At 40.4% G+C, this 12032-nt stretch overlaps 1 protein-coding gene across 2 annotated transcripts in view; it reads left to right on the top strand.

Annotated features, from left to right (window-relative positions):
• The window catches only part of LOC126967072 (tyrosine-protein phosphatase non-receptor type 23), a 50335-nt gene extending 40926 nt beyond the window's left edge, over positions 1-9409 (top strand). Inside the window, exons 17-21 of one of the 2 annotated variants that reach the window (XM_050811445.1) lie at positions 2661-2789; positions 4224-4408; positions 5754-5923; positions 5991-6113; positions 9032-9409. In XM_050811445.1, coding sequence (XP_050667402.1) covers positions 2661-2789; positions 4224-4408; positions 5754-5923; positions 5991-6113; positions 9032-9231 — 807 coding nt within the window. In that variant the 3' untranslated portion in view covers positions 9232-9409. Of the gene's footprint in view, positions 1-2660; positions 2790-4223; positions 4409-5753; positions 5924-5990; positions 6114-8134 lie in introns of both variants that reach the window. The other variant, XM_050811446.1, reaches the window with a different exon arrangement.
• Positions 9410-12032: the final 2623 nt, after the last annotated feature.

The following is a 12032-nucleotide window of genomic DNA, read 5'->3' as shown; positions in this document are numbered from 1 at the left end:
TTTGTAGTACGTAGAAGAAAGTTCCTTGAAAACCCCACTGTGGAGGACCGCAACGCATCCAGATGGTGGAGATGATATCCTAATTGACTTACCATCGCGAGGATTTTTTTTTAATTTGACACGATATAGCATAAAGGACTGCTTCACACGCTCCTTACTTTCGGACTATCAGCCGTCATAAGACGATCATTTCTTTCTTCATCCCTCAACGTTAGACAACCGCACTTAAAATCGTTATGCCAAATGTAGATGGTTGATTTAGAAAGGTAATAACCCATTAATGCCATTTGAAGTTGCTCGAATGACTCGTCTGATTTAAGGCCACATTTGAAATAAAAATAATCATCGCAGGAAAATGTTTCCGACGCAAAACTATTTTTTCAGTGCCACACGCTAATTCAATTTAGCTTTCAAGAAAGTGTGGAAGGGGCTAACATTGATGACATGCCTCTAAGAATTTGTCGTGCGTTGTTATGGCTTCTATAAAACTGAGAAACTTGACATTAATTCAGTGTTACTAACCGCATTCCCGGTAGTATATAGCTTAACTAAAGTAAACTTTTCGTGCGATGATTTTTTTTACTTTCAATGTCATTTAAGTAAACATGAAAGTTAAGATCGACTAGATTGGTCTATAACGATGAAATCCCACCTCGTGCCACTGTTTACAACTGGTTTAATAGTTTAAATGTTGTCTCACTAATCTCACCGATGTTCCGCGCGAGGAACGGTCTTTTACGGCGACGTCTTAAGATAACAACAGTGTTGTGCGGCGTATAATAGAAACTGATAAATGAGGATTCTGACAAACGTAGGCATTAGTATGAGTCAACTCGCACGTGAATATTTAGCGGTCAGGAAGCTTTGTATCCACACTTAATTTATTTGTAGGGAAATTTACTCCGAAATTAAGTTCCTAATTTTATAACATAACTAGCTGACCCGACAGACGTTGTTCTGTTCATAATAAAAAAAAACTCTTGCGGATGGAATTTTGGAAAATCCGACTTCCGAAATCCGAAATTCTTAGCTGACCTCTACTCGGTGAAAAGAATATTCCTACCAAATTTCAAGTCTATAGCTCTAGTGGTTCCAGAGATATCGTGATGAGTGACTATATACGTGGAAATCTCATATATATATATATATATATATATATATATAGATTGAACTTCGGAAATGGATTGTCTTGATTCATACCACAAACTTTCAAGGATTGGCCTTAAGATTTGAATGGTCAGGGCGAATACGAGACGGATCGGAAATTAAAGATTTGCGGGCAAACTCGTCATGCAAAATGTTCATTAAGTAGTTGCTGCAGATCTGAAGAATTGCTATTATCATTGCTGCATTGATCTCTTGACATCGATCAAGTTATTTGTCCATGTTGCCCATGAAGTATAATTGTAAAAATTTAAGCTGTGCATCTTCGAGAGGTTGCAGTGATCCAATACGATGATGAATCTGTCCTTATATCTACAATATCAAAAGCAAAACCCGTATTACTGTTTTATAAACACTTTTTTTATAGAATTAGCACACACAATACATAGGAATAAGTTTAGTACATATGTTATTCTTTTACTGTATTGTGTGTAAGTATGTAAATAAATAAATACCTTGAATGTCGGATTAAATCCTCGTTCTTAGATGTCTGCCCCAAATGAGGTCATTTGGAAACAAACTTGTATTTTTGAGTGTTTTCTAGAACATGGCAGCACAATTCTTGCGTTTCTCCGCAGAATACTCGCAAACAACGTCCATCGGCCCAATGCGAAAGCTAGTATGCAAGCAGTACTACAGTACAGTATAAGTACTGCAATCGTATCGAAACGCTGTTCGATTCAGATCAGTACTTCATAAACTTCTTCTTGTGCGTCGAAAATTATCTATAAGTTGTTGATCTCTGAGGTTTTACTGGACGATTTCGTATTGCCAGCCGATCCGTTTTACGGGCTGCTACGCTTTGCTCTTGTGATTCATAGCACGAAGACGATCCATACGAACGCGGTTCTTTTCACCTGCAATTTCTTGTTCTTCAGTCCTTTTATTCGCAATGTTTCGAATCCTAGTTGCATTACGTCTTTGTCGGGAATAATTTGATCGTCTTGGTCGTGACATTGTTAATGATAATATCGGCACAATAAGCTAATAGAAACTCGAAACAAACACCAACCGGTCAACTTGAATAACATGACATGCACTGTCAGTTGTATTTTAAAACTCATGTAACAAAAAAGTTTATTGAATTCTTTCTATTCTCGAGATGTCATCAAAATGTCAATCCATACAAAATGTATCAGAAAATATTTTTTTTATAATAATATTTTTTCGTAATTTTTTTGATATTTTATGACTTATTATATCCTATGTCCGTCTCCTGGCTCTAAGCTACCTCCTCACCAATTTTCAGCCATATCGGTAAAGCCGTTATTGAGTTATAAATAGTGTAACTAACACGACTTTCTTTTATATATATAGATTAGAAAGAGCATCGAGTACAGAGAACTCTCCTTAAGTTTCGCTAGTGACTCCACCGGTCGTGGTGTATGATTACTTCCCATCAAGATACAGAGCTACATATGATGGTGAACGGTATTGGTCGATCATAAGATATCGGTATCTCTCGTGACTGAGCCCGCATTTTTATTTTTTTTCAGCAATTAGGTCCATGGTGCATACCCTTGGTGATATCGGAGGTGCCTGAGGAGAACGAAGACGGTCTGTTCTGGAAGGCGATGCTGGAGAACAAAATGAACTGCGTGGTCTGCCTGATGAGCGAGGTTGAGGTCAGTCACTCATAAGATGATACTGTATTTGGTAATTACAACTTAACGCCTTTAAATTCACTTAGGAGCTAATCGTAATCAAGTAAGTCGCCACGCTACCAACGCTCAGCCCAAATAACTTAAGCTGTAGTAATGTGGGTTTTTGTTTCAAAGTTTTTATAAAAACGTATATTTAAGAAGTTGAAAATAAACTAATTTGCAAAAAAACGGACGGTTTTATTTTTTTCCGTCCCTTTAGAAAATACAGAACTAAAAGAGGTTTTAATAATTTGAGAATATTACTGCCACATTTATGAAGTGTTGTGGTGCATGAAAAAGTTTATGCCAAATTCAAATTTAAGACATAGTCGGACAAAATCTAGTTATTGAGTATCGGGCGGGAATCGTTCATAGTTCGTATTAACTCTAAATCATTTTAAGATAATTATTGTCGGATTACACTATTTCCTTGATATTTTTAAGTATTGATACCATTATTTAGCGGCTGATAACAGCGAGCAAAACTATAGCGCTACTTGAGGAAGGGTGTAATCAATGTTGTGTCCCAGAGGCTTAATGTGAGTCATCGGACTGTCCAGAGGAGTTGGCAACGATATCAAAAAACTGTTTCCGTCAGTAGGAAGCCTGGGTCTGGAAGAAAACCATGCACAGAAGCTCGAGATGACCGCTTTTCCTGGTGAACCAGGCATTGACAACTTGCAATTTTTTTTATATCGACCTTAAAAACACTCCAATATATGCAGTCGCCGTTCAGTCCGTGGCCCGTGGAAACACCGCAGTAGCTCATTCCACATCTTGGTTGTACGTTCCTTGGAAAACCACCGTGGAGGAAAGCCACACATACATATGTTAGGGATGATATCCTAAAATGTAGGGTTTCACGCGAAGGTGGAATTCGGAGGCAGGAAAAGTCAAACAGCTCCTCTGAACACTCCCCGTTATAAATGCGGTAGACATTAAAAGATTAGCGATTTGCGTAAGACAAGAAAGATCACATTTTGAGCATTTAATTAATTAATTTACAAAAAATACCCACCTAATTGACTACTTTCTTTTAAAATACTATGTTACTTAAGAAGAGTTATTAGTTATTGGCCATTCTTTCGATTGGCATCATAAAAGTAGGGGTGTTTTTTTTTTACAATTAAGTCGGTTCGAGTCCCAGACGAGGCAAATAATTTTTAGAATATCTTTGAATGCAGAATTACTAACTTTTAAAAATAACATAAAGTCTTCTTTCAGTAAAATAGTCTATCTTCGATATTTAAGGTACTTTACCTTCATGTCCCATAACTTTGGGGCATCCTGTATATAGGCTATCTATTAAACTATCACATAATATTACTACACCAATTTTGATTACAATCATTCCAAAAATTAAAACATAAGCGTCGTAAATGGCCTACAGATTAATATATTATATATGTGCCGCAGACGGCGGGGCGATGCCGCTTGCCCGGCGCGGTCGGCCAGAGTGTCACGGCACGCGGCGGTGACGTGCGCATCACGCTGCAGCACGTGACGCGCGCCGCTCACTGGACGTGCCGCACTCTGGCGCTCGAGCGCGGCACGCGGCGGCACTCGCTGCAGCACTTCCAGATCCACGTGTACCCCGACAAGTGAGTATCGCGGGACCGGCGACCGGCCCGCCACAACACTACGAGAAACGAGCTATACGTGCCATCTATAAATTAGGACCAAGAATGCCATTATTAAATCTTTTGACTTAGACAGCTAATACATGTACGAACATTGTGTATGTAAATCTATACATATAAATAAAATTCAAGTGTCTGTCTGTAATATTGAAATAACTGTTTTTACTATATGTATATGAATATACTTACGATACAAACACCAAAATAATATTTTTTACAATTTTTGTCTGTCTATCGGTCTGTTTGTTCCGGCTAATCTTTGAAATGGCTGGATCGATTTTGACGGGACTTTTATTGGCGGGTTGCTGTTGTAATAAGGAGTAACATATGCTATATATATTTAATTAGAAAAAGTTTTTTATTTTGGAAAAATAAGTAATGTTGCAATGTACAAGAAACGGTCTTATTTTAAAAATAATTTATATGGCAAACAATGTTTGCCGGGTCAGCAATTTGCGTTTAAGAAAAAATGTACGATCTTGTACCTAAATCGAACATTGTATTATTTATTCCAAAAATGTAAATGATTTTTAAGCGTTATAAAACCTCATTGTTTTTATAAGTAAACTGTATTATCCGGTTAAATCTAAAATGCTCTGTTTACTGTCATATAATTTGCAGTTAGGTACTTACTTAACTTTGTAGGGATAATTCTAATATGTACTAAGTAGTGTGTAATAATATTTTGAACGGGTGTGTTATAGTTCTTTTTATAGCTTCAATAACTTTATATCATCCATTTTCATAATAACACCCGTTTGGATGATATTATGGTTACTAGGACTGGATTTTTTAATGTTAGCAATAAGCTAACTGTTTCAGAATTTTTTATAGAGGTTTCATATTTTGGATGTAGATAATGTCTTGTATGCAACTGTTGATAATTAAGTATTAAAACACTCATGTGATACTTAAATCAAATCAATCAAATCAAAATAATTTTATTCATGTCGGTCCCGGAAATGACACTTACGAAAGTCAAAAAAAAAATTTTTCTTATTGAATCTATCGCTACTTTGTAAAGGGTTGAGTTAATGAGAAGAAGTAGCAAGAAAGTCATTGCCACTCTATTAAATCAAAATTTACAATTTTATCGTTTTATAATTATTTTCAATTACAATATAATATGTAAAGTTATGCAACACTACTACTACGTACTATTATCACACACGGCTTCGCCTCGTGTTAAACCCGCATTCGTGTTTTAATACCCCTTATTATACATCATTTGCATGAATAACTATTGTTTATTTATTAAAGTACGTCCAGCGAGTACACGATTGTATCGGGGCGCGGCTCGTTGCAGGGTAATGTGCGCGCCGCTGCTGCTGCTGAGCGACGCGGTGTTGCGCACGCAGCGCGCGGCGGGCGGCGGCGCGTGCGTGACCTGCGGTGAGGGCGCGGGCCGGAGCGGCGTGCTGGCGCTGCTGCTGCTGCTGGTGTGCCAGCTGCGAGCCGGCGACGTGCGTCTGTGCGGTGAGTGTGGCGCCACGCCGCGCCTCCCTCGCCGCACTCCCCTTGCTGACCGGCGCTGCTCCCACAGAGACCCTGGAGCGTGGTGCGGCGGCGCTGTGCGGCGGTCGCCGCGGCGTGCTGGGCAGCGCGCGCCACCTGGCGGACGCGTACCGAGCCGCGCTCTTCTTTGCACAGGGGGTGCTGTGTTCCGGTAACTACATTTTTTTATGAAAATAAGGGACGAGACTAGCAGGACGTTCGGCTGATGGTAATTGATCCGCCCTGCCCGTTACAATGCAGCGCCGCTCAAGATTATTGAAAAACACAAAAATCCTGAGCACTTCAACTACGTTCGTCATCTTGAAACATAAAATGTTAAGTCGCATTTGCCCGGTAATTTCACTAGCTCCGGCGCCCTTCAGACCGAAACACAATAATGCATTACTTACACATTACTGCTTCACGACAGTAATAGGCGCCGTTGTGGTACCTACAATCTGGCCGGCATCCGGTGCAAAGGAGCCTCCCCCTGGTGCCTGCTACTTCACAATTCACGGCCAGCACGGCAGGAAGCTATGTCTTCAATTTTTTTATTGCCACTTAATGAGCACAAACACGCATATTATTATTATTGAAAATAATTAATAGGCACATAATAATGGTACACATTATCACAGTTAACATTTACATAATATCAACATAATAATCGATAGCTAATACACATAGTAAAACACATTTTTAATCACCTATTTAACATTGCAAAAATTCAAATTCAAAATTTTTTTTTCTAAATAACATTAAACACTAATACCCATTAAAAATTTATGAAGAACGGCCTCAAAAGACTCTGCAGGCTTCTCCGTTCTATTTCTATAAAATTTTGCTACAATCAAATTTATAATTTAAATATCCTGACAGCGGTCGCTTTATTGCCAAACTGTGGTATCATTAAGAAAGTAATTTATGTTATAGTAATCTTTGTTTTGAACATCTTCTGGGATCGCTTTGTAATAGCACATCGCCCCACAAAAAACATACTAAAAATTTATGACTGTTTCTAGTGTCAAGAAGAAAGAAAAGTGTTTTGATATTGTCTAATATTTATCTGAAATAGCAACGCGGGGAAATCTAAGTTGGAATATAATACTTTGTGGAGCGTCAATAAATCTTATGCATGTAATTTTATAATCAAAAATAATCTTAACCCTTTTTTGGTGACTAAGACAGCATAGCATTATTTAATAAAGTAAATAAATCCTTCTATCACAATCACTAATATCATTAATTGGATTGAAATTTTAAGATCGGCATACAAAAGACACGGTGACGTCAATTTTTCGACTAAGTCAGTAATAAAAATTGCAAAGAAAAGGGGACCCAAATGGGAGCCTTGAGGTACACCGGAACTGATTATAATTGGCTTCGTCTACCATTCGTATTCTACCCATCGTAAAAGATTAACATAACTACGTAACTTCATCAATAAGATATTATGGTTAATTTTATCAAAAGCTTTGCTCTGTATAAATTGAGTCTACTCGACCTCTTTTAACAAATACTCTATTTACCCTCGATTATCGGAGATCGTGTCGATGCAACTAAAGGGAATATTAAATAAATATATAAACAATATTGAGCAATCAAAAAAATATACGTCCCAGACAGAGGTAAACGTGGTACTATTAATTCATCCATAATGACATTGAGAGATGTTGTACTAAAGGAAATGATATACGTGGGCTGTTCTCAGACTATTACCACCATCATCATATCCAACCTTTTAATTGGAGAACTGAGAAGATTTTCCGAACGCATATGAACTCCTTAAGTCACTAGATCTGAAAATGTCTGTAGAACCTAATGATTTACCAGCTGAATTTATCATGGCATGTGTCTTCGAGCTGTCACTACCGGTATCATTATTGTTTAACAGATCCTTCAATAAAGAACTTCCTTCCCCTCATATGGAAAACTGCTTATATCCCTCCAGACTCCAATACATAAAAAAGGTTCCAGGGAAAATGTAGAAAATTATAAGCCAATATCCAAACTTTGCCTATTAGCTAAAGTTCTTGAGAGACTTGTCTTAACAGGCTGTCGTTCTCAACGGCTACTGCTCTTTGAAAAATATACCCTCTGGTGTCCCTCAAGGATCATTACTAGGACCTCTGCTTTTCATAAATGACATCGGACTACTCTTTAAAAATCTAACTAAGTACCTTTTGTTTGCAGATGATATGAAAAAATTTGGTACAGCCAATAATCAGACAGATGCATTACGCATTCAAGAAGATTTATATAGACTGGATGAGTATTATACCGTGTACAAATAAGACCTGAATGTATCCAAATGTTTCTGCTTGCATTACACTAACAAGCCTACCCCTTCCTCTCATACGTATATTTTAAAATAGGAACGTCTGTCTGTGGAAAGCTAGACAAGAGAATTAGGCATTGTCCACGATAGCAAAATTACTTTCGTACCACATGTTGATCAGGCTATTAATAAAGCGTCTTAAGCACTTGGTTTTAGAATTCGTACAGCCAAACCTTTCAAAAGAATGAAAACGTCAAAAATCTCTACTGTTCTTTCGTCCGCAGCCACCTTGAAAAACACTAAGAAGTTTGATTGACTATTCCATTTTACTGACCAAAGACTGTCTGGCAGCCCCTTGTAGAATGTTATGACAACAGCCTATTTTTGCTGTACCATTCTGTTGCAGTAACTATAGAAGAAATACATCTATTTAACTAACAGCTATGCAGTCATACAATCATTTTTGTGACACGGATAATCTTATCTTTTTAGCTCCAGTATAAATTCAATTAGAGCCCATTTGGTGAAACAATTTTGCAGAGATTAACATTAGATGTGAAATTATCCTTTTTTTATCTTGCATGCAACTGGCGATGGGAGTGCGAGAAGTTTTATTTTATTTAATAATTTTTAAACTTATTTGTGTTGTTTGCTTAATTAATATGACACGTAATAATTTTATACTTGTTACTACTTAACACTACTGTTAATTAGGTAGGTACAACAAGTATCATCTTATTAGTACATACTTGTGATTAAAATTTTAGTTTAATTGTCTTTGATTTTAATAAATATCACTGTTAAACATCCAGGTACGACCCAGTTTAACGGAGAGGCGGTGTCGGGGCCGGCCGCCCCGTTCGTCTCCGCCGACCCGAGCGGCGCGGGGGGCGCGGGCCGCACCTCGCGAGAGACCTTCGAGGAGATGCGGCAGAGCGCCGGGCTCAAGAGCGGCAACATGAAGGACCCGCTCAACTACCTCGACCCGCTGTGGAGCCTCAAGAAGAAGTAACGCCACCCCTCTCACGTGACAACGAACACGACAAGACATTAAACTATTTATTCAATTCTAATACGGTTCCCACAATGAACTAGCGCGTGCGGAGTGCGGCGGCAGCTGAACGCATTATAAATAAACTTTTATAGTTATTGTAATTATTGTAATCAATTGAATATATGCATCGAATCAGGTCTTCTCTATTTTATTTCAGTATAATAATTTAATATACGAGTTTCTCCGGCTGTATAAACTTGTTACCTACTAAAAACTAATTATGAGTTAACATTACTTAACACACTTTTGAATAAACAACAGTAAAATAGAACTATAATATGAACACATCGGAATATTGATGATTCATTCTAAAGATGTTCTGCACGAATCTATAAATAACAATTAACACAAAATTTGTTTGAGGGCTATATTCCAACGGCACAACACGGTAGCGCGGCTGGTTGCGTGGTGGTGTCTGTAAGCTACAAAACTGGGTGAAATAACCCGGTGAAATATAGCCTTAATGGGCCTCTAAGAGATAGCACTACTGTTGTATGTCCGTAGGAAAAGATCTCCTTCTTTGCTCAACTGTTTGCTCCTGTTCTCCAAACAAACCTACAACTTCCTCCCAATATTTCTTTATTAAATCTCCATCGGAATAATCTGATGAGGAATTATCCCAAATGGATAGTCTTCTTTGAATTTCAATGGTAAAATTTTCTGCGTCAAATTATCCATCGTATGCAATTCAAAAACAATTAAAATAAACAATGCATAACAAAACACACACACAGCAGTGTACACGTGTTGCATGCAACGAAGTGGAAGTGTCATTGGCGGCCGGACTGGCAGCCGAGTGAGTGAGACGCGATTCGCGCTATAGTAATAAACAACTTGCCTTGTACTTTCCCCGGGGCATAAAAAGAATAGAGGAGTCCAAGTCCCATGTGTGTCGTAAGAGGCGACTAAGGGCTTTTTAGAAGTGGGAGAGTCACGCTGCCGTCTTTTGACGTCAGCACAATCGGGCCAGACTCGTCCGGGTTAATTACCACACAGAATACCGGCGTGAAGTAGCGGCCTAGTGCCGCTATGTTTCGCATGGGTTAGTGTCGAGGACTGGTGGCCATCGTCCCCCACCCCCTTCCCCAACAAAGATTATGAAAGCGGTCCTTAAAGAGATAGTACCCCAGGAGGGTACCGGCTCTACCAGATTTGGAGAATCCCTCCCCGAGCACTCTAGCTCGGGCTGCCCTTCGTATTCTGGGGGGGGCAAAGAACCGCGCATGACCAAGGACAAACGAGGCAGTGACACCACGGCACCCCGCTCCACAATCAACGTGGACTTTTGCAATATCAGGGGAATTCGCTCCAACTTAAACGCCGTCCACCACCACCTTGAGACGGCGAAGCCGGGCTTGTGTTTCCTTACGGAGACTCAGATATCTCGACCTAGCGATACGTCATATTTAACGTACCCCGGGTACAAAATTGAGCACAATTTTTTGCCTCATGCCGGGGTATGTGTGTACGTTAGGGAGGATATCTGCTGTCGCCGTCTCGGCAATTTTGAGGGTAAGGACCTGTCCACTCTGTGGCTCCGCGTAGATTTAAAGGACCGCGTCCGCATCTATGCGTGTGTCTACAGGTCCCATAATGGTAACGCAGAAAGCGATCATCTCATGGGCTGCGTTCAAGCGGCAATTGACGACATGCTTGCACAGATCCCCTCCGCTGAAATCGTAGTCTTGGGTGATTTCAACGGGCACAATGCCGGATGGCTTGGATCACGTACCACAGACTACGCAGGGCGATCTGTGCATAATTTTGCATTGGCGTACGATCTGTCCCAATTGGTTGAGTCGCCAACGCGGCTCCCGGATGTGGATAGCCACATGCCGTCCTTATTAGATCTTCTGCTGACTACACATCCAGATGGTTACCAGGTCATTGTCGACGCCCCTCTCGGAACGTCCGACCATTGCCTGGTCAGGAGTGTAATGCCTATACGACGCCCACGTCGCAGACCACCAGCGACCCGCCGCGTTTGGCAGTACAAGTCAGCAGATTGGGATAGGATGCGTTCCTTTTTTGCATCCTACCCTTGGAGCAGGGTTTGTTTCCCTTCGGATGATCCTAGTGCCTGCGCCGTTGCAGTAGCCGATGTGATACTACAGGGCATGGATATTTTTATACCAAGCTCTGTAGTACCGATCGGTGGCAGATCACAGCCCTCGTTCGATGCGTCAGTTAAAGCAGCATCTGACTGCAAAAAACAGGCGTATCGAACTTGGGTTGCGGCGCTGGGCACAAAGGATCCGAACTGCATAGTTCTAAAGAGGAAATACAACCGTGCTTCCAGATTTTTTAAGCGGCAAATCGCCCGTGCAAAGTCAAAACAAAAAAACAACAAAAAAAGTCGGCGAGCAGCTTTCCAGTTACCCGACCGGAACACGCAAGTTCTGGTCGTTGTCGAAAGCTGCTCTTGGTAACTTCAGCCAGCCGTCCATGCCGCCGTTGCACATGAGGAATGACACCCTGGCCCATACGGCAAAAGAGAAAGCCGATCTCCTGTACGCTCTTTTCGCTTTCAACTCGACTTTTGACGACAACGGAAAAACACCGCCGACCATCCCGCGGTGTCAGAGCTCTATGCCTGAAGTACAGTTCAGACAGAAAACTGTTAGGCGAGCTCTGTTTTCATTGGACGTCAGGAAGTCGAGCGGGCTGGATGGCATTTCTCCAATCGTGCTTAGAAGGTGTGCCCCTGAGTTGACGCCGGTGCGTTTATTCCGGCACTCTTATTCCAAAGGCGTAGTCCC

This window comes from Leptidea sinapis, chromosome 12, assembly GCF_905404315.1.
Source record: "Leptidea sinapis chromosome 12, ilLepSina1.1, whole genome shotgun sequence".
Classification (NCBI taxonomy): Eukaryota; Metazoa; Arthropoda; class Insecta; order Lepidoptera; family Pieridae; genus Leptidea; species Leptidea sinapis.
The sequence above is the reverse complement of the archived record's forward strand: the minus strand, read 5'-3'. Positions and strand labels throughout refer to the sequence as shown.